This window comes from Hippocampus comes, unplaced genomic scaffold (assembly GCF_001891065.2).
Source record: "Hippocampus comes isolate QL1 unplaced genomic scaffold, H_comes_QL1_v1.1 scaffold102, whole genome shotgun sequence".
NCBI classification, from domain to species: domain Eukaryota; kingdom Metazoa; phylum Chordata; class Actinopteri; order Syngnathiformes; family Syngnathidae; genus Hippocampus; species Hippocampus comes.
The window spans coordinates 102,587-123,944 of NW_017805487.1; the positions used below are offsets into that span (position 1 = coordinate 102,587).

The following is a 21,358-nucleotide window of genomic DNA, read 5'->3' on the forward strand; positions in this document are numbered from 1 at the left end:
GGGGGGCAGCGTTCTATTGGTCGGGCCCGGGGAGGCTCGATGCCGGCCCTTTTCTGCCGCTTCGGCTTTTGAAGAAAAGGGAATAACAAGGCGTGGCTCTGAATCGGGCCCCCACCGGCGACACCCCGCCCCGCTGACATTTCCCAGCGCCGAGTTCCATGAAATTCTCTTCTTTGAGTCCCACACAGGCCCTTCCCTTCTCTTCACTTGATCGCGCGGCCTTTGCGCTTCAGGTGGTCTGCCCGCAGGCTTCGCAATGGACGGCGCGGGCCCGGGCCGCCTGAACGACGTTTGCGGCGGCGACGGCTCTCATCGCATCAAATTTGCAATTGGGTCTCACGGGGCCCATGACGACGTCAGCGTCTTCCCGCCCTCTGATCGCTTGATGGGAGCAAACGCGTTGTGGCGAGCGAAAGGAGACCAATGTCGTGAGCCGCGCACATCACGACATTGAATAAGCGGCGTTTCCGCCGGGGAGGATCTTTTGTCACTTGTTGTCACGTTATTCCATCAGTACCGATCGGGAGGTCCGTGGGGCGGTGACGTCATTGTGGCGCTTTGACAGTGGCGACTTCACGTCATTTTGGGGGATGTCCCCATCGCCGGCGTGATTTTCAGCCGATCCGCTATCGGCGGGGAAACGTGGCTTTCGCGTAAGGTCGCGCGGTTGCGCGCAAAAAGAACCGCGCTGGCTTGGTTTTATGTTGGAGTCAACGATTCGGTGACAAAGCCCGCATCGGGACTCGGACTTGGGTGGCAGAAATTGGGACGACCCCGCTTCTTTGCAGATTTTCTTTTGTAACCCGCACGCGGCCCCATTTTTCGTAGAAACTCGCACTGACGACTTGTTTTTTCGACGCGGTCCCCTTTTTTGGGGGTGGGGGGGGGTATGCTCCCCCCATCCCACAGCGATTGTAATCATCGGGTGCGTTTTGCCGTTCGCAGTCGGACTCGGTCGCCGTCACCCATGAACGGCGGCTTCTCAATGGAGCAAAACTTTGCAGGAATTTGCACGAAGCGCCCCCTTTTGTTCCCCCCCCCCCTCCCCACGACGGCGTGAAGAGGCGGCTTAAGTCCCCGTCGAAGCGTCACGGCACCACCGCGCGCGTCTACGCTATTTGGAGCACACTTGACGTTGAGGCCGCCGCGCGGATGGGCTTTTTTTCCGGGGCGCTTTCCCTTTCCCCGCCGGCGCGCCATTGTCCCGTTCCCCGGCGTTGCCGGGCGACCGGAGGAATCCCAGCCGTTGCTTTGGCGCGGCTCTTGCTAAATGGGGCGAGGGAGGGGGCGGGAGCGCGCCGGAGGGATCCGGCTCTTCTCGGGATGTTTGCAAACAAAATCCGTCCTGGTTTGCCAAGTCTCTGTCGCTTACGTCGGAAACGGCTTCTGCCGCTTTTTAATCCCGTTTGTTCCGCAGCGCCGAGTGCCGCCGGTTGGAATATTTTGCCGTGGGGCGGAGGCGGCCACGCGGTGACTCCTGACAAAGCGAGGGGCTGAACCTCGCGAGAGGGGAAAGAGTTCATCTCAGGTCGCCGGTCGCCCCGCGGCGGCGGCGGCTCGCTTTTCTGACCCGCGGTCCTCTCCAGAAGCGCTCTTGCGTCAGTCTCCGGTCGAACGAGGCGCCGTCCCATCTTGGAGGTCAAACGGGCTCTTGGGTCTTCTTTGGCTCTCGCGGTGGAAAGTTTGGGAAGGGGAGTTGGAAAAACAAGTGCGGCTCTGCGTTACGGGGTCGGCAAAGAGTTGCTTCTCGAAAAAGGGCCATTTGAGCCAAAACGGATGAGGGCTTCACGAAAGCTTTTGGAAACTGAAGCCCCCAAGTGCACGTGGCCTCGCTGCTTTTTTCACTCCCCCCTCGCGCCTCACTCCTGAAGTGTCCCTTAACTTTGCGTTGCCGGTCTGTACGTTGGCGCCGGCAACGTTGCAGGCGAGAACGAAGTGTTGGAGTCGCTGCACAAGATCGCATCCAGGAACAAGGTGTGGCGTTCCTACATCGGCATGGGCTACTACAACTGCTCCGTGCCGCCGCCCATCCAGCGCAACCTCCTGGAGAATGCCGGCTGGTGAGTCACGCCCGCCCACCCACCTCCGCGTTTTGCCCACCGGGCTTGAGCTTGGGATTAAAATGACGACTCATCGGGGGGTGGGGGGGGTTCCGTCTCCCCGAGGATCCTCCCCCGTTCCAACCGGCGCCCTCTTGATATGCGCGCCCCTCAGGGTGACCCAGTACACGCCCTACCAGCCCGAGGTGTCCCAAGGTCGCCTGGAATCCCTGCTCAACTACCAGACCATGATCTGCGACATCACGGGGCTGCCCATGGCCAACGCGTCGCTGCTGGACGAGGGCACGGCCGCCGCCGAGGCCATGCAGCTCTGCCACAGGTGCGGGGACGCGGGAGGCGGAGAGCCCCGAGTCGGCGTAACCGTCCCGGCTTTTCTCGCCCCAGGCAGAACAAGCGAAGAATCTTCTACGTGGACCCTCGCTGCCACCCTCAGACCATCGCAGTGGTGCAGACCAGAGCCAAGTAGGGTCGCGCCGGAACGCCCGCCGAGCGGCCCGAGACGACGGCCCTCTCAATGTCGGCGCCCCGTTGCAGCTACATCGGCGTCGAGACGGCGCTGAAGCCGCCGCACGAGATGGACTTCGGCGGGAAGGACGTCAGCGGCGTTCTGTTCCAGTACCCCGACACCGACGGCAGGGTGGAGGACTTCACGGCCCTCGTGGACCGGGCGCACAAGGGAGGGGTAAGCCCCCCCGGGGAAAAATGCCAATAAGACGTACGGCGTGTCCGACTCGTAAAGGTCACGCGGCCGTGCAGCGTGAATGTTGCGGCCGCTTTCCTCCCACTGCTCCGGTCGCCCTCCTTGTCCGCGGGTACGCGCAGCGGCTCGAGAGCCCGCCCTCGCTCTCTCTCGTCGCCGCCGTTCGGTAGCTCGTCTCGCGCCGACCGATGCGCCGGTGTCGTTTTTCCTCGTCTGACGGAAATCTCTTGTGGCGTCGCAGGCCTTGGCCTGCTGCGCGACGGATCTGCTGGCGCTGTGCGTGCTGCGCCCCCCCGGCGAGTTTGGCGTGGACATCGCGCTGGGGAGCTCCCAGAGGTTCGGGGTCCCTCTGTGCTACGGGGGTCCGCACGCCGCCTTCTTCTCCGTCAAAGAGAACCTGGTCCGGATGATGCCCGGCAGGATGGTCGGCGTCACCAGGTGGGACGCAAAGAACGCCATCGCCGATTTTGCCGGAGATCGGCAAGCCGCGTTCCGAGAACCCGGACGTCTCGGCGGCGGGTTGCGAAGTCGGGGGCGGGTCCGCGCGCAAAAGGGGAGATCGGAAAGCCGTCGTGAGCGGCGTACCCTGTGTTGATGTTTGGAGGGATGCGGCGGGAAAGGAGGTGTTCCGGCTGGCGCTGCAGACCAGGGAGCAGCACATCCGGCGGGACAAGGCCACCAGCAACATCTGCACGGCTCAGGTAGGACCCGGGAGCCCCGACGCCCCCGCCGGCCGGCCGGCCGGCGGCCGCGTCCCAACGGGCTCGTCTCCCCGCCGCCAGGCTCTGCTCGCCAACATGGCCGCCATGTTCGCGCTCTACCACGGCCCGCAAGGACTGCGGCACATCGCCGAGAGGACGCACAACGCCGCGCTGGTCCTGGCCGAGGGTAAAAGGTCTTTGCGCCGCCGCCGGGGCGAAAGCCGGACCACTTCTAAGCGGCGGTGACGGCGCAGGTCTGAAGAGAGCCGGACACCGGCTGCACGGCGACGTGTTCTTCGACACGCTCAAGATCACCTGCGGCGTGGCGGCCAAGGACATCCTGGAGAGAGCCGCGCAGAGGAGCATCAACCTCAGGGTCTACGCCGACGGCGCGGTGAGGACCTTTCGGACGTTTCCTTCCTCTCGTCTCGCCCCCCGAGAGTCCTCCGTCGGATCGTCTGCGTCCGTTGCGCATGATCCGAATGGGGCGGACCCGTGTCATTCGGCCCCCTTCCTTGGAAATAACGCAATGTCTTCCGTCGGTCCCGGAGAGTGAGCCGATTGAGAGGCGGCCCTTTCGCCGATGTTGGGATCCCGGGGGGGTCTCACCCTCGCTTGGATCAGCGCACGGGTCCCAGACGGCTGATGAGCCCAGACGACCCGGACCTCGTGGGCGCGAGGGCCGCGATTGTCCTCTCCCGGCCGGGTCGCTTTGCGCTATTGGACCGCGCCAAAGGCCGTGAAATCTGCCCCCCCTCCCACCCCCATCTGTCCGTTTCTTCTCATCTCAGTTGGGCGTATCGCTGGACGAGACGGTGACCGAAAGGGACCTGGACGACTTGCTCTGGGTCTTCGGCTGCGAATCCTCCGCCGTACGTTGCCGCCGACGCCGCTTTTCTGCCGGCGCTCTCTTGCGCCCTGGCGATGGTTCGAGCGCGGGCTGCCGGATTTTGCTGTGCTAGGAGCTGATTGCTGAAAAGATGGGCGAGCGGACCAAGGGCATCATGGGAAGTCCTTTCAAGAGGACCAGCAAGTACCTGGCGCACCAGGTCTTCAACAGGTGCGCAGTCAATGGCGACGCGACCGAGCGTTGCGCGCCGGCCGCCCTTAGGATACGCCGGTGCGGTGTTGTTGTTCCGGCCGCTAAGGAGAACCTTTTGACCAACGCAATACGACGTCGTGCCACGGCGCCTCTTCCATGCCAACCGAAGCCTTGACGTCACGCGCCCGATTGGACGACATTTGTCGTCGTCGTTCGCCGAGAGCCGCTCGCCTTGGTCTTGAACGGGGCCCCGTCCGTCCTTTTCAGTCGGTCATGGAGTCGGGCGCGCTTTATGGCACCTTTCGCGCCGATTCCGACTCGATAACATGCGCGGCGATCGCACGCCACGGCGTTGGCCGCCGACGTGCTTGCTTTTATCAGTCCGAGTGTTGGCTTTTCTCCGGCACCTTTGGGGCGGCGAGTTTGTTTGGGCCGTTTCACGCGTTGGTTCCTGACTTGTTTCTTCGCCGGGGCCGTAAATGATCCGGCCCGCGGAGGAGCTCGGGTCGGAACGCGAGCTCCCTCCGCCCGGCCTTTCCTAACAGCGCGCCGGCATGAGCGCGCGGCTAACCGTCCCGCTTTGGCTCCCCCTCAGTTACCACTCGGAGACAAACATCGTGCGCTACATGAAGCGCTTGGAGAACAAAGACATCTCGCTGGTGCACAGCATGATCCCATTGGTGAGAACTCGGCCGCGGCGCCACTTTAAGAGAAAAAAACCCCACTGTCCTCATGCTCATAACGCCTGCCACTTATGGGGAGCGTTTAGGGCTCTTGCACCATGAAGCTGAACAGCTCCTCAGAGCTCACGGTGAGTCACTTGGGTCGCAGCCGACGTGGATTTTGCCCGCTCATATTCCAACGCGCTCTTCGTCCGCCGCAGCCGATCACCTGGAGGGAGTTTGCCAACATCCACCCGTTCGTGCCGCTGGAGCAGGCCGAGGGCTACCAGAAGCTCTTCAGGCAGCTGGAGAAGGACCTCTGCGAGGTGACGGGCTACGACAAGATCTCCTTCCAGCCTAACAGGTGAGCGGCCGCGCCCGCCTTCTCCGTCCGGCCCGCGGGGAGGCGTCGCGCCCTGGCGCCGTGCTCGCGATATCCGTTGACGCCCTCGTCGTCGAATAGGATGGAAACGAGGCAGGCCGGGTCGCTTTGTTTGCCTTTGGCGCCCGGGCGGTTGCGAGCTGATGGGGCGTTTGCCGCGGTTGCGAGCCGGCGCGTGACGGGTGACGGCCTTGTCGCTTTTTGTCTTGCAGCGGCGCTCAGGGAGAATATGCCGGCCTGGCGGCGATTAAGGCCTACCTCAACTCGAAGGGGGAGAGCTCGAGAAGCGTGAGTGATCCGCGACACAGAGACGACTCGACGAAAGGACGTTGCTTTGCCCCTCGGCGCCCCCGACCATGACGGCAAATGTGTCTTCTGCGTCTTCCCGCTTCTCTTTCCTTGGGGTGCCGCCCTTTTCCTCCGCATCTGGCAACTTTCTTCTCATCGCGACCGCGTGAACGTTGGCCTTGACCCTTTGGGCTCCTTGCACGTTTTTCCTCGTCACATATGGCAATTTCTTCCCCGGAGCTCACGACTTGATTCTGGTGATTTGGAAGGTCTGCGGGGGGTTTTTTTTTTTCTATCCAATTCTGACGTTCTTGTTCCCGGCACCGCGTTGCGACGACTGGATTCTTTGGCCTCGTGCAACTTTGTGGTGTGGTGACAACCTTTGCCTCCTCACCGCACGACTTCACGACGAGCGCTTCTTTTCTCTCGGTGTACGACCTAATCACCGTCCCGACGACGACAACCCGCTCCACTCTTTGACTTTCTTACTGCGACCTCATCCTCGTCACGTGGCGGCGCTTTGGGTCCCGGCACGTCGCACGTCAGGAGGGAAGAGTGCGGTGGGGTTGTTTTTTGTTTTTTGTTCCTTTCTGTTTGTCAGCTTTCGGCGTCATCTTTATCGCCGGCGCTTCTTGTCCGCGCAACGCGCTCGTACGAGTCACCGCGACGTCACCGTTCCGACGCGTTCGCCGATTGGTCATCGCTTGAGAACAAGTGGCAGATAAGACGTGCCCCGAGATTAAGAACGGCTGACTGGACTTTTAGCGCCTGTGCTCTTTAACACCTTTTTTTTCCCTCTTCTTAATAACGGTCTGTGTGCGCGTGTCTTAGATAGGGGGGGCCGGTCTTGACGGAGTCAAAGTCCAAATGGGCAAGATTCCATATTTGGCGTTTACATTTTGCAGAGACCGCGCACGTGCGCGCGTGCGTGTTATTTGCGGACGTTGCCCAACCCGCAGGTCTAAGTGCCCCAGCTCGATTGTGCAACGTCGCCCTAATAAGGCAGCAGATCAATTAGTGACCAGCGGGACGCTTCAACATTCAACATTCAGGTCACAAAGCCCAAACTTTGTCATGTCGCATGATGAAAGAACACAACGACTTGTTCATAAAAGCATTCTGCAGCAGGTTTTGGAGGGGACCATCGTGGACAAAATCTCCTCAGGCCACCTTCCGCTAAAGTCGGCGACATCCTTGCTCACTAACAGATTCCATTCCTGAAATGAAGTCATCATCCAATATCATCAGAAACTGCTTCCGTTTTTCGTGTTTTCTAAAAAAATGAAAGAAAATCCAAACTACTCGGGCCATTATTTTAGGAGGGTGACAGCGAGCAAAAACACCGAAAGATCGGAATTGGAATTCGGAAAATGAACGGCTTGCCTACTTTAGACGCGGACGTCCGTACCGCACGTTGATGACATTTTATGCATCCGTTCATGTTGTCATGTTGCCGTTGATTTATTTTGTTTGACGTGGGCATTTCCAGGAATCCGAATGTTGGAGTGAGAGTTTGTAGAGCGGCGCAAACGAAACATCGGGATCGGGCCTGGTTTTTTTGTTTTTTTTTTTTTTCCTCCCCGATTTCAAGTAGGGACCTGGGACGGCGTTTGTGGATTCCGACGGTTTGACGGGCTGTCTCTGGGCTTTGCGCCGTAGGTGTGTTTGATCCCCAAGTCGGCGCACGGCACCAACCCGGCCAGCGCTCAGATGGCCGGCATGAAGGTGCAGGTGGTGGAGGTGGACAAAGACGGCAACATCGACCTGGCCCACCTCAAGGCCCTGGTACCGTGCCCTCTCTCTCTCTCTCTCTCTCTTTTTTTTTGGGGGGGGGGGGGAAAATTCCGCAGCTTTAAACGTACAGTCTTTCTCGCACCCCCACTTTTCAATCAAAATGTCATTTTTCGCAACAGTTTTCTTTGGAAATCGGGTGCGGGGTTTGTCGCCCCCCGTCCCTCCTCCAATATGTTCATCAGTTTTCTTCATTTTTCGATTTCACAAGCAATCATTGAGCCACAGACAACAAAAGGGTATTGAAATGCTTTTTTCTCGAGCATGACGATTGTTTCTTTGTCATCAACAATTGGCCATCTGCTCTGGGTCACGAACGGCCACTCATCTGGCTCCGCTCGAAATAAGCGCGTGCGCTCCGCACAAGCCATTTGATATGGGAGGCTTTCTCGCAAAACATGTTTTGCTTTTCTTCCAATGATGTCATGGCTGGCAAGTCGGAGCCAATATTTGCCTCGGCTTTCGGCACGAATGCGGAACATCTAACCGGCGAATGAAAATCCTCAAGGCGGGCCGCGCCTCTTCCCGCAGGTGGACAAGCACAAAGCCAACCTGGCGGCCATGATGATCACGTACCCGTCCACCTTCGGCGTGTTTGAGGAGCAAATCCAGGACGTGTGCCAGCTCATCCACCGCGCCGGCGGCCAGGTGTACCTGGACGGCGCCAACATGAACGCCCAGGTAGGCGCCGAGACGGCGGAGGCGCCCGCCCTTTGAGCCGCTCCCCGTCACCGGGCCGACCGGCGACTCGCGGCCGCTTAAAAACGCGTCCCCATCTCTCTCTCTATCTTTCTATTTGTTTGGTTTTCTCTTGGATGGATTTTTCATACGCGTGGTTTTGGAACGCAGGAGAAAGCCCGAGCACCCGCAATTGAAATGCAAGCACAAAAACTGTCGGCCAGACGTGCCGCACAGATGGAGAGCGAAAGGCAACTTGGTCTTACGAGGGAACGTAGCTTCGGAACATTTTTCAAAGCCTTCTAAAAGACATGAGCGCTGTTTGGGAAAACTTGGCCAAGATAGAAACGGGAAGCGAGCTCTCTATCGCGCACGCACGCACGCACATGAGCAAATGCTATTTTATAGCAACGCAGTGGACGGGAACGAGTGAGGCATTGACTTACAAGTTGCGGGCGGCGGTCCGGCCCGCTCGCTCTCGGCGCCTCCTCCGGAGTAACGAGCGGCTGGGCCGATGGTCGACAGCTCACGCTTCCCTTTCTTGGGAAACGGGGCCTCAAAGGAACGAGTCGGCCGGCGGCGCCGCCCGTTCACTCGGGAGCCCCTTTGGTGAAAGGGCGACACGTAACCAGGCGGGGGCCCGTCTCATTCCATCGTTGGCCGACGAGAGAGCCGGCCGCTTGGGAGCGGTCAGCAACTTGCTGCACGTCGCGGGGCCGACGAGGACTCGGCTGTGCCGTCTCTCTCCCTGCCCGCGTTCCGAATGGCATCCTGCAAAATGAGACGGAAAACCACAAAGATTGGAATCACGGGCACAACGGTTTTCCAGGACTCGGCTCGAGTATTGACGCGCTTCCGTCCGTCCGAATGGGGGCGTCGTCGGAGCCTATCCCGGACGACTCGGGGCAGAGCGCACCCCGAACGGGTCGCCGGTCAGTCACAGGGCACGCGTCGAAAGGAACAAGCCCCATTCACACCCGAGCCGGAACCGATCCCGCGCACCAATGGGCCGCGTGGACCCCATCGGCGACACGTAGTTTGAACTTGACAACCGGAAGAGAGCTTTTGGTTTTTTTTGAAATGTCCCCCAGCTTACGTTGTAGAGGTGGGGGGGGGGGAAAGTGAGTTGTGCGCGTTCTTGTCGGCTCGTCCGTCGCGAGGCGAGGCGGCGGCGGCCGCGGCGCGCGCTTCCTCCCTTCTGCCGATGGCACGAGTCAAAAAGTTGCGCCCGCCGGTGTGTGGCAGGTGGGCCTGTGTCGTCCCGGAGACTACGGCTCCGACGTGTCGCACCTCAACCTGCACAAAACCTTCTGCATACCGCACGGAGGCGGAGGCCCCGGCATGGGGCCCATCGGCGTGTACGTACCCGTCGCACTCGTCGGCATCTCCGGAAAGCCCTTTGAGCGTCGCTTCCGCTCGTCTGCTTTTTGGCATCATCCGCGCTTCCTAGCCAGACCGCTTGGTTTGCGCCAATGATCTTTTTAATCGGGTCACTTTTGCCCGACCCGCGCACCTCGAACCCCCCCGTCCCTCCGACTCGGACCAAAAGGCCGAGCGTCTCGCCTCTCGCGCGTTAGCGTGTCGCCGTCCTACCGGCGAGGACAAAGACCCGCACTCGTACGCGAACCCCGAGCCGGATATCGCTCAAATATTCCAAAAGACATTTCGGCACATGAGTGGAACCGCCGTAAGAATCGTCAATGTTCCGCGACCGCGTGAATTTTCTGCACACCCCAGCAGTAGCGCCACTTTGGCATCCCGGGCAAACGAACGGCATCGTCGCGTGCAGAAATGTCACGCGGTCCCGGCGAAGCTCGACAAGCGAGAGGGCGTCCGTCGACTCGCGCGGCCGCCGAGGCTCAACGGCGCACTCGTTGACAGCGCTCAAGGTGGCTTTCTGGGCTCCGTTCCGGGCTTGGCTGGAGCGTTAGCATTAGCGTTAGCGTGAGCGGGCTGCGGTTTGGCCCCGAGCAGGAAGGCCCACCTGGCCCCTTTCCTGCCGAGCCACCCGGTGGTCTCCATGCGCTCGGTCGACAGCAGCAGCTCCCTGGGCACCATCAGCGCCGCGCCGTGGGGCTCCAGCGCCATCCTGCCCATCTCCTGGGCCTACATCAAGGTGGGGAGCCGCCTCCCGCCCGCCCCGAACCGCAAGGCGTCGTGTGATCTCGCGCCGCTGACTTTTTTGTTTGTTTTCTTTTTTCTTTCAGATGATGGGCGCCAAGGGTCTGGTTCACGCCACCGAGATGGCCATCCTCAATGCCAACTACATGGCCAAAAGGCTGGAGGGCCACTACAAGATCCTCTACAGAGGCGCCAAAGGTACGTTTGGCTTTGCGGCTCGGATGACGCGACGGCGCTCGCCCGGTATCCGGCCAAGCGCCGCGTTCGCCGAGGTCGATCGTTCGGCGGCGTTGGCAAACGGTTTCTCTTGCGGCGACGAGATTTCCGACGCGTCGGACTTCCTTCGGAAACGCCCGGCGGGGGGCCGGGCTTCGGGGACCGAGCCCCGCCTCCGGCCGACCATCCGCAATTGGCCTCAAGTGGCGCCGAAGCGGTCTTTGAGCCGAGTGGACGTCGGCCAAGAGCGCTTCCGTCGGTCCTCCCCAAAACAAAAGCGCGCGCGCGTCCCCAACCGTGACGATGCGAGTGTTCACCCTACGACAGCTTTCGGACTCAACGAACTGATTGTCCTCATGACGAGCGACATCCGCCTTTTCAGTCTTTCAGAGTGTTTTCCCATTAACATTTGCTATTAGAATTGATCATGTGAAAATAAATCCTTGTCATCATACCTCATTTTTTCCCCGCAATCCAAAAAAGGCATGCATTTCTATTTGATGGATTGACATATTTGTGACAATACTGAATCAACTCAAGGTATTCGAATGAATCCTTTTTTCCAACATGATCAGCTCAAATAGCGCGTGAAGGTCATTGATGTCCAGGAAAAGCGCCATTTTGGGGCTTTTGCCCTCTTTGCACAAATGGAGGGAAATGAAGGCGCACGTGCGCGTGTGCGTGTGCGTGTGCAGGCTTTGTGGCCCACGAGTTCATCGTGGACGTGAGGCCCTTCAAGAAATCGGCCAACGTGGAGGCCGTGGACGTGGCCAAGCGGCTCCAAGATTACGGTCAGTTCACGGCCGCCATTTGACACGTCCGCGTCGCTTTTTGATGGCGTGCCGGCTGCGGGACGGAAGGTGGCGGGCATTGGCTCTTGCTTTACATGTCGATGCCGCCAATTGTTTATTCCGTCGTCATTTCTCTCCGTCCGTCTCTTCTTTGTCGGCCGCTAGGGTTTCACGCGCCCACCATGTCGTGGCCCGTGGCGGGTACGCTCATGATCGAGCCGACCGAGTCGGAGGACAAAGCCGAAATGGACCGCTTCTGCGACGCGCTGCTGGGCATCCGGCAGGAGATCGCCGACATCGAGGAGGGCAGGATGGACCCTCGCGTCAACCCGCTCAAGGTGATCGGCGCGGCCGCCGTTTAAGGAACGCCATCTGGCCCGCTTTGCCAACCGCTCGGCCGCCGCCGCCGCCCGGGCTTTGTTTGTCTCTCTCTCAGATGTCCCCCCACTCGCTGGCTTGCGTCTTGTCCTCCACTTGGGACAGACCTTACTCCAGAGAGTTTGCCGCCTTCCCCCTGGTAAGCTGCCAAAGTGCCACTCCAAGTTGTTGCAGAAATGCAGATTTGATTTGCTCGCAGACCCAAAACAGAAGCCAAGTGATTTTCAACCTTTTTTTGTTTTGCCCCCCTGCGCGCAGCCTTTCATTCGGCCCGAGACCAAGTTCTGGCCGACCATCTCGCGGATCGACGACATCTACGGCGACCAGCACCTGGTGTGCACCTGCCCCCCCATGGAGGCTTACGAGTCCCCCTACGAGGAGAATCGGGCCTCCTCCTAGGGCTTTTCTTCCCCGTGAGCTCGGTCCCAACGTCCGCACCTGCCGTGCAATTCTCGGGGAAAGGAAAAAAAAAAAAAAAGCCCGCAAACGATCAGAGTTCACATTTGTTGCGGAGCGGAAAAAGTCTTCATCCATAAATTCAGTTGGACGTTAAGACTGAGCGCCTCCATGATTTGTTTTTCTTTTTCCATTCATATCAGTAACAAGGCTGGGTTGTTTGCAACTCTTTCAGTGGACCAAAGGTGCAACTTTTGCTTTCCCCTCCACCCCAAAAAATGAAATCATCATCATTGCGCCGGAACAGAATTTTCCAATATTTCTCAAACACAAGAAGAAAGACAATTCCTCGTGCCTCTATTGTTGCTGCCTTGACCAGCCAACCCCCCCCCCCCCCCCCCCCCTTTTTTTTTTTTTTTTTTTTTGTAAGTGTCCCTGTAGCCTTGTTAATGTTGTATTTTAACATCTCAATGTTGATTTGAAAAGTTTCATTTCAGCCCTGCTGTGTTTTCTGTAGTGGACTTTTTTTTTGGGTTTGTTCCATATTTACAGCTCAGAATGACCAAGTAGTCTCCCTCCCCCTCTGAGAAGATATTTTCCCCGAATTTAAGCGGACTGAGCCACGTACACGATGGTTTACTGTCTAACTGCCCAGGGTTGTTTGTTTTTTTTTGGGGGGGGGGGTTGTTTATGCTAAGAAAACCAAATAATTAAACAAGACCCATATTTCAGATGTGCGTTTCTGTTGACTGGCCGTGCGTGTTCAAGATCTTGACAAAACGCACGTGGATGTGGACACGCGAAATGTCCAACTTGAGCGCCTCTTCTGTGGGGAAATTGTGCCGAGTGAACGCAGCTTTGGAAGAGTGTGTGTGTGTGTGTGTGTGTTTTGGGGGGGGTTGTTTGTTTGTTTGTTTGTTTGTTTGACACAACTCGGCACGCATTTTGTCGGGCGCAAATTCTAAGGCGTACGGTAGCTCGGCGTCCCGCTCTCCAAAAGCGCTCGTCGCTCGCTAGCCTCTCGAAGCTAAGCACTTGGCGCCATTAGCAAGCCAAACGAACGTTAGCCAAAGGAGCATTTTCACCTCAGTAGTCAACAAGTCGGAAACACAACTTACCACGACATCGGTGCTTGCTTGAACCCGTTGACGCCTCGCTCGCGTTCGCCGTCCGCGGCAACGCTTTGTCGGTTCTTGAGTCTTGTCTGACGAACGACGAGCGATGAAGTCGGTCTTTCTCGAGTGCGGCCGCCGCTTCTCTTCTTGGTCTTTTTCGAGGGGACCGGATGAATAAAGAGTTCTTTGACTGAAGCTTTCGACATTCATTGTGTGCTCCCCCAGGGTTCAAATGACTTCTGCTATAGATCGTCGGCAGGAGATCCGTCATCGGAATCGTTGATCCTCGGGAGCACTCCGGAGCCTCTTCCGGGCAGGAGGCGGGGTACGCCCGCGACCGGCGGCCAGCCGATCGCGGGGCACGCTCTCCTTCGGCGCGTTCCCTTTTCCACATCATCGGGAGTATTCGGTCGGCATTTCCACGAAGCCATACGTTCGTGCAGGGAGGGGTGGGCAATCCCAGTCCTGGAGGGCCGCTATCCTGCATGTTTTCCACCTGTCCCTTCTCCAACGCACCTGATTCAAATGATCGGATCATCAGCAAGCTCTGTCGAGGCCTGAACAATTGAATCGGGTGCGTCGCAACAGGGACAGATGGAAAACATGCAGGATAGCGGCCCCCCAAGACTGGGATTGCCCACCCCTGCGTTCGTGTCTACCGATATAACGGACAATACGCATGTGAACATACAAGCGCGCCGTATGTTATCTGACGATCGAAATACGAACATAGAAATACGAAATGGTGAGCTTCTTTTTGCTTTTGTCCTGGGGTTCAACTAGCTTTTGTCTGAAGTCCACGTTTCAACAAAAATAAGCTGAAAAACAGCCACTCACGCCATGGAACCAACTGAAGACACTCATTTAACCAAAAGACTTTAGTTTGAAGCAATACGGGGGCGCCACTACACCAGAATTTGAAAAAAAAAGAAATGTGGAAGTATGTACACAAATATATACTGTCGGTGTTTCTATACACTTCCATAGAAAACGGGGAGAGAAACGTCATGGTGACAGCTAGCCCTGCTAGCGGCTTATGGGCGGCTAACACACGCGCACACTCATATCCACCACGTACTGTATTCACACACGCACGCAGAAGGAAGCATCTCCATTATGAGATGTGGAGACGCCCCCCCTCATTGACAGTCTCTAATACATTTGAAAATCAACCTCAGGCCGAATGCGGTTGGATGTTTTTTGTTTGGGTTTTTTTCCTGGTAGGCATCAAGTCGAAAAGAGAAGAGCCGAGGCACTTGGGGCGAGAGCGGCCTCGTCGGGCGGCCGGGCGGGCGGTCAGTCGGCGTCCCCGAGCAGATCGATGCGCAGAGTCAGCTCGCTGAAAGACGGACGCAGGCTCGAGTCGTTGGCCCAGCACTCCACCATGAGCTCGTAAATCTGCACAGACGAGCAAGTCCAATTCATTCGTTCATGCTCACGCCTGCAATTCGGGCACGAAGACTTCAAATGGTTGGTTTTTTTGAAACGTTGCGATATTTTCTGAAAGTGCAAAAAGGACACTTTTCCCTACGACACAGGGAATTTCCACTTCAAATCAAAAGATCACAGACGTCAAGTGTAAGGCTTCAGTGACATTTGCTTTTATTTAGTGGAGTGAATTTTTAATGAGCAGGCTTTTTTTTCATGACTGTATTTATTTGCAGCTATTTTTAAATGTATTCAATCGGATGTTAATTATTCATGATGTACTGTATTTAATTAGGTATATATTTAGTGAATGGCTTTTTTTTTACTTGATATCGTTTTTTTTTTAGTTTAACGACATTTATTACATCTCTCTCACGCTATAAAAATATCTAATTGTTAGAACGCCATTTATATTTCGCGTAATGGAATTTATTTTCAATATTTGTGTTATTGAATGCAATTTCAAAATATGTCTCTCAACGTATATAAATAATCATATTGGTATTTGTTGTATTTATTTGATGGCCTCTTGATTGAAGCGAATCTTTGCACATGCGACCAAAAGGTTTCATGTCAATATGAAATACACTCCAATTGGCGCCGTCGGTGACAGTTGAACCATTTCCCTTTTTCTATTTATTCGTATTTGAACGACCCGTTCCAAAAGAGGGCCACCGGTGCTTTGGCAAATTCTTCAGCCGGGGGAGACCGTTGGAGGCGCCAGCGGGACGACGTTTTGCCTTTGTCGCAAATGGCGAGTTTACCTCGGCGGGACAGCGGACGGGCTGCGGTAGCCTGCTGCCCGACCTGAGCAGCTCCATCAGGTGGTAGACGATCAGTTGGCCCTGCTTGTCGTTGCCCATCATGGACATGAAAATCTGATCGGGGAAAAGCACACGCACACAAAAATAAAAAGAGGACGACAAAAGACTGCTCATCTTGTCAGATCGCGTACGTGTGCGCGATGCTTTTCGGATTACGCCCGGTTCCAAATTGTTTTCGGTCATGAGAAGAAAGCGCTTGCTGGATGTTCAAAGCACGTCAAACAGGTGGGAAACGTTGCCATTCGAGAAACGTGTTGAATTTCGAGTACCAAGACGTCAACGGAGGCTCCGTCTCAATCGAGATCGTGCGGTGACCAAGAAACTCGCGATACATTTGGGGTTTCCAAAGTTGACCGCTAAGGATGTCTCGATAGCGTTTTACAAGTTGTTGTTGTTGGTTTTGTTTTTTGAAATGAGCCGTGAGGCTGTGAGGCGGCTTACGGCCGGCGGGCTGCAATTCTTCTCGCTGTGGGTGAAGAGCTCGTAGAGCACCACGCCGAAGCTCCACACGTCCGACGCCACGGAGAACCTGCTCTCCGTCAGCGACTCGGGGGCGTACCTGAGGAGGAGGAGGAGAGCCGGCGTCAGTCAGGACCCGCCGGGGGGACGGCGCCGGGACTTTGGAAAGGCTACCGACCAAAAGATGGGGCTCTCCCCCGGCTCTTTGACCAAGTAGTACTCCTTGTCCTGGGGCAGAACTTTGCTCAGCCCAAAGTCGCCGATCTTCACGCGCCGCTCGCTCTCCACCAGGATGTTGCGCGTGGCCAGGTCGCGGTGAATGTAGCGCTTGCCGGACAGGTACTCCATGCCCTGCGCGCAGGCGGGCGACACTCGAAAGGAGCTCCCGACCCACGGCCCCCCCCCACCCCCAGCCCTGGCGCACCTTGCAGATCTGCGAGGTGTAGCGCATCAGCTTGTGGCGGTCCATCCTCTCCTTGTTCTTGATCAGGTAGTCTCGCAGGCTTCCGAAAGGAAGGTATTCCATGACGAGGCGCAGATTGCGACGGCCTGGCCGGGAGGCAAAACTGGGCCGTCAGCTTCGGATCGGCGATTGCGGCTGACGGGAAACGGGGGGGCCTGGCTCGGACGGCGCTCCAAGCCCTTCCCGCCCCTCGCCCCGTTTCCGAGCGGCATCCCGAGCCGTCGGCCTTTCTGCGACACGGTCGCAATCGTCGGGGTTCGAACCCCCAACCTCTCTGAGTTGGGAGACGACCGCGGTCCCGCGGAGCTCACGGAGGGCTCATTCGTAGTTGTGGTTTTGAATTAGCTCTCAAGATTTCAGCTGGCATTTTCGGTCGAGGCACGCCGACGCGGTTTTCCGTCTGGATTTTTGTCTCTAGGCTGGGTGCGATTTTCGCTGGCCCGCTACGTCCGCGATGGCGGTCAGGCGGTGGGCGCTTTTGTGTGCGCGGCGGCGGCGGCGGCGGCGTCGGGATGGCTCACGAAAGCTGTAGCAGACGCCTTTGTACTTGACGATGTTGTCGTGCTGCAGAGACTTGAGGATGTCGATCTCGCGCTCAAAGTCGCGCACGTGTTCGGCGGTGCCGTGCTGCAGCTTCTTGACGGCCACCACCTCGCCCGTGTTGTCCTGCAGCGGGTCGTAACGGCACATCTCCACGCTGCCAAAGTTGCCCTGGAACGCAAATGCCGACATGAAGAAAAGCGCGCCGACGGCGGCGGGGGGCTTTTTTTTTGTTTTTTTTTTTTGCAAGGAGGTGTTGTCTCACAAAGGAGAAATTCCCAATTTACAGCAGCAAAATGATCAAGTAGAAGAAAAAGTAGAGAAATAATCAAATGGGTGGGTGAGTTCAATAGGCTGACAGCATCATGATTTTCGGGTCCTTTTTTTCGTGTTGCGGAGGTCAAAATGGGGATCGCGTTTGGTCCGACCGCTGCTTAGGGATTTTTGGCTGTGGTTTTGGTGGGATTTTTGGCTGTTTTGCCATTGTGATTTTGGTTGTGTTTCATCAGGATTTTTCTTTTCGTGGTGATTTTTTTGGTCCTATTTCGGCTTTTGTGTTTCGGGTCGCAATTTCGGTGTTAATGTCGCACGTTTGGTCCTGGAATTTTGGTGGAGGTTTGGGGTGGGGGCTTCTTTTCTTCTTAGTCACGGCGGTTAAAAGTCATGTTTGGGTCCATTTTTGTTGGGTGGGAGGCCGGGGGGACGTATCCTGTTTTTCTGAGCGGGATTTCAACACGGTCACGGTATCCGTCAACGATTTCAGCGGCTGATTTTCGGCGAAAGGCGCGACTCCCGGCACGTCCTTCGGAGACGGCCGAGTCGGGCCGTCGCGAGCGCACCTTTCCGAGCTGCTGTAAAAATCGCAGGTGTCTCTCCTCGAACTGCGCCGGCTCCCGACTCTCCAAGCCTCCCGCCGTCCGGGCGGGAAGGACGTCGCCGTCTCCGATCAGCTCGTAATCTGCTCGGCAGCGGAGCCAACAAAAGGGGGTTGGGGCATCTCCGGCGGCGACGACGCCGCCGCCGAGAACTCGAGCGCGCCGAGCAACCTGGCGTGAAGAGGCCGTTCAGGTCCCGGATGACGGCGCGAAAGCTGGGCCGGAAGGCGGGCTCGTAGTCGGTGCAGCTGCCGATCAGGTCGGCCAGCTCGGTCCACTTGGGCGCCGGGAGCCCGCGCCGGTCCTCGTAGAAGCGCCGTTTCTAGGGGGGAAGCGAAAGACAATTTTGCCGGCCCGCTCGGGACCTGGACCCGGGTCCCCTTTTTCGCTTCGGGTCGTCGGGCCGACGCCCGCGGTCGGTCGCGAGCGGCGCCCGACGTTCTCGTGCCCGCCGAGGGTCGGCGCGGCGGCTTGCGAACGCGCCTTTGCTCACGCCATGCGGGTTCCCTCGACCGTCACCTCGGAGTCGTCCAGCGCCGCCAGCGGCCTTTCGCCGCCGCTGCAGAGTTCCCAAAGAGCGACGCCGTAGCCCCACTTGTCGGCCGCCGGGCTGAGCCGGGCGGGGTCCTCGATGCACTCGGGGGGCACCCAGGGGATCCTCTCCATCAAAACTGCGCGCACGCAAAGAGCACGGACTCATCACGCGCCCGCCGTCGTCGCGACGCTCCCTTCGGTCACGTCCCCTTTTTTCCCCACCGAAATGAACTCTGCTTGCGGTCGCAAGTTTGCGCTGAACAAAAAAGCCCAAAAAGCAAGGCGGGTGCAGACTCACTGTCTGTGGGCAAGACGGCGATGCCGACGCCGGGGTCGCTGAGCTTGACAAAGGGCGGGTTCCCGAGCCGCCGGTCCTCCTCTCGGATCAGCAGCACGTTTTTGGCGCACACGTTTCCGTGGACCAGGCCCTTCTCTTCCTAGACGTTGGGCAGCAAAACAACAACAACAACAACAAAAGCCACATCTGCTGATTTGTCTTTTTGGGCAGCCTCGATTGACGACCGCAGCAGCGCGGAGAAAAACGGAGCCGTCATTCGGCGCACGAGCTCAAACGGAAGAGATGCGACTCTGCCGACCTGACAAAATGGATTGACCCCCCCCCACGTCAGCTCAGACGACCTACCAGGAAGTGCATGGCCCAGGCCAGCTGCTTGGCCACCTCCAGCTTCCACGCGATGTTGACAGAGTTGTTGTTCTTCTTCAAGTAGGTGTCCAGCGAGCCAAACTTGACATACTCCTGCACCATCATGTCTGAGGGAGACGACGGGCGGCGAAAAGTCACGCCGGCTTGGCGGCAAACGGCGTGCCGAAAAGCTACGAGGCGCATTTCTACAGATGAGAAGAGCTTTCTTGGGGGTGACAGGAGTTGCTCTTGTGTGCGTGCGTGCGCGTCGCTGACTTACTCTCTTCGCCACAAACACACACGCCGTAGTTGAGAAGCAAGTGCTTGTGGGAGAGCTGGCTCATCATGCTGGCCGCTTCGAAGAAGGACTGTCGGGAGAAGCAAAACACTTTGGACGTGCACGACGACAACGGACGGCACTCATTTTAACCACGACATGAAAGAAAGTCCCACCGACCGCCCACCCAAAAAAAAAAAGGAGCTTCTCGCGCCATCCCTTGTGTTCCAACCCTTGGTGCGTTTTTTTTTTTTTGGGACAGGAAAAGGCCCTTGCGGGCAGGCGTCACCTCGGAGTAGTTCCTGTGGGCCCGGTCCAAGACTTTCACGACCACTTCGGTTTGGTGCACGAGGCCGTAGTCTCCGAGCTCCTGGCGCACGCCTTTGAAGATCTTGGTGAAGGTCCCTCTGCCGAGGCTCTCCGTCTGACCAAGGTCACAACAAACGCCCCGAATTCAACAGACACTTGATGTGTAGATTTGTTTTGGTGCAACTTACAAACTGCAGGTCTTCCTTCTTGATGGTGTGAAAGACCATCTGGCTGACGCTGGGTCGATGCAGTGACGGCGAGGGAGGCACGTCGGGCGCCTTGTTTCTCCGACACACCACGAGACAGGACTTTTCTAAAAAAAAAAAAAGTCCACCAATATATCGTTTGGATCTCGACCGTCTTTGTGGCCACGAGGGAACAAAGCGACAAACGACAGATCACAAGCTGAGAAGCGCGCTTGGGCTGAGTTCAGTTTTTTGCCTTCCTTGAGTCAATTCAAATCCCGCTCGATCGTTTCCCATCCAACGTTGCTTTGAGATGACTCCCGGATGAAAAAAAATGTCTGCAGCGGTCTCTTCTTCTTTTTTTTTTTTTTCACCCCAGCACAGAGTTTTTGTTTTGAAGTGTCTTGACGGACGCGTTGATCTCGCCGTGGAAATTGTTTCGCGAGGGGGAGCCGACGCGGTCGGCCGGCGTCCGCGGGACTCACCCTTGGCTCTGGGGGCGCAGCACTTGCTGAAGCGGAAAACGAAGCTGTCGGAGCGCACGGCTTCCTTTCGGTAGCAGCTCAGCAGATCCTTCAGGCTGGCGAAGTTCCTCTTGGTTCCGCTGAGGTTGAACTCGCCGCCGGACGACCTGGTGATCTGGCAGTGTTTGTACTCCACCGAGCCGCGCACCTGGCAGAGGGCGCGTGCAAAATCAATCCGAAGGGCTCTCCCGCGTTTTTCTTGCCGTCGCGGCGTGCTCGTGGAAATCGGAAGGGCAAAGCGAGCGAGCGGGAGGCCCGGCCGGCGCTCCTCGGACCGCTCGGCGGTCAAACGACCGTTCGCGCGATGGAGATGGGACGTCTTAGTGAGGCCGGACCCAGAAGCCGTGAGGTCGGCGTGCCAACCGCGATTCTTACATCCGCGTGATCGCACCCATCCGCACGGGCCACCGTCTTAAAAGTGCAACGCAGTACGGTGAAACTCCGCATGGTCGCACAGAGAATGGCCTCATGACGACGAAGGAAGGAATATGCCGAGCGCCGTCGAACGCCGTCACGAAGGCAAGAAAAAACAGAGGCGCCTTGGAACGGCGGCTCAGCGTGTCCGCTCGCGTCGCGAAGCGAGTCACGTTTGGCCGCCGCGGCTTCAAATGACAGTCGGTGGTGTTCCACGTGATCGCACCCATCCGCACGGGCCGCCGCCTTAAAAGTGCAACGCGGTACGGCGAAGCTCCGCATGGTCGCACAGAGAATGGCCTCATGACGACGAAGGAAGGAATACGCCGAGCGCCGTCGAACGCCGTCACGCAAGGCAAGAAAAAGCAGAGGCGCCTTGGAACGGCGGTTCAGCGTGTCCGCTCGCATCGCGAAGCGAGTCGAGTTTGTCCACCGAATCTCAAGGCAGCTCGACCGCCGCGGCTTCAAATGACAGTCGGTGGTGTTCCACCATCAAGAACCATCTGCGCGGATCTACGTTGGGGAGGTGACGGCTGACGCGCCAGAGCGCGGCCTTTCACGG

General features: G+C 57.7%; 2 protein-coding genes across 2 annotated transcripts in view; one reads left to right on the forward strand and one right to left on the reverse strand.

The window, feature by feature from the left end:
* The window catches only part of gldc (glycine dehydrogenase (decarboxylating)), a 14,461-nt gene extending 1,917 nt beyond the window's left edge, over positions 1 to 12,544 (forward strand). Inside the window, exons 3-25 of the mRNA XM_019876183.1 lie at positions 1,925 to 2,060; positions 2,215 to 2,379; positions 2,445 to 2,522; positions 2,595 to 2,742; positions 3,002 to 3,198; positions 3,365 to 3,461; positions 3,543 to 3,648; positions 3,716 to 3,855; positions 4,253 to 4,333; positions 4,424 to 4,521; positions 5,099 to 5,183; positions 5,273 to 5,314; positions 5,387 to 5,529; positions 5,760 to 5,835; positions 7,495 to 7,620; positions 8,158 to 8,307; positions 9,550 to 9,662; positions 10,279 to 10,420; positions 10,512 to 10,623; positions 11,337 to 11,432; positions 11,598 to 11,770; positions 11,869 to 11,949; positions 12,069 to 12,544. Of these exons, the coding sequence (XP_019731742.1) occupies positions 1,925 to 2,060; positions 2,215 to 2,379; positions 2,445 to 2,522; positions 2,595 to 2,742; positions 3,002 to 3,198; positions 3,365 to 3,461; positions 3,543 to 3,648; positions 3,716 to 3,855; positions 4,253 to 4,333; positions 4,424 to 4,521; positions 5,099 to 5,183; positions 5,273 to 5,314; positions 5,387 to 5,529; positions 5,760 to 5,835; positions 7,495 to 7,620; positions 8,158 to 8,307; positions 9,550 to 9,662; positions 10,279 to 10,420; positions 10,512 to 10,623; positions 11,337 to 11,432; positions 11,598 to 11,770; positions 11,869 to 11,949; positions 12,069 to 12,209 (2,726 nt within the window). The 3' untranslated portion in view covers positions 12,210 to 12,544. The remainder of the gene's footprint in view (positions 1 to 1,924; positions 2,061 to 2,214; positions 2,380 to 2,444; positions 2,523 to 2,594; positions 2,743 to 3,001; positions 3,199 to 3,364; positions 3,462 to 3,542; positions 3,649 to 3,715; positions 3,856 to 4,252; positions 4,334 to 4,423; positions 4,522 to 5,098; positions 5,184 to 5,272; positions 5,315 to 5,386; positions 5,530 to 5,759; positions 5,836 to 7,494; positions 7,621 to 8,157; positions 8,308 to 9,549; positions 9,663 to 10,278; positions 10,421 to 10,511; positions 10,624 to 11,336; positions 11,433 to 11,597; positions 11,771 to 11,868; positions 11,950 to 12,068) is intronic.
* Positions 12,545 to 14,525: 1,981 nt separating this feature from the next.
* The window catches only part of jak2b (Janus kinase 2b), a 14,436-nt gene continuing 7,603 nt past the window's right edge, over positions 14,526 to 21,358 (reverse strand). The window contains 15 exon segments of the mRNA XM_019876185.1: positions 14,526 to 14,719; positions 15,514 to 15,627; positions 16,015 to 16,132; positions 16,211 to 16,383; positions 16,457 to 16,581; positions 17,017 to 17,206; positions 17,875 to 17,993; positions 18,082 to 18,232; positions 18,430 to 18,581; positions 18,743 to 18,881; positions 19,088 to 19,215; positions 19,368 to 19,455; positions 19,654 to 19,788; positions 19,862 to 19,986; positions 20,344 to 20,597. Of these exon segments, the coding sequence (XP_019731744.1) occupies positions 14,618 to 14,719; positions 15,514 to 15,627; positions 16,015 to 16,132; positions 16,211 to 16,383; positions 16,457 to 16,581; positions 17,017 to 17,206; positions 17,875 to 17,993; positions 18,082 to 18,232; positions 18,430 to 18,581; positions 18,743 to 18,881; positions 19,088 to 19,215; positions 19,368 to 19,455; positions 19,654 to 19,788; positions 19,862 to 19,986; positions 20,344 to 20,597 (2,113 nt within the window). The 3' untranslated portion in view covers positions 14,526 to 14,617.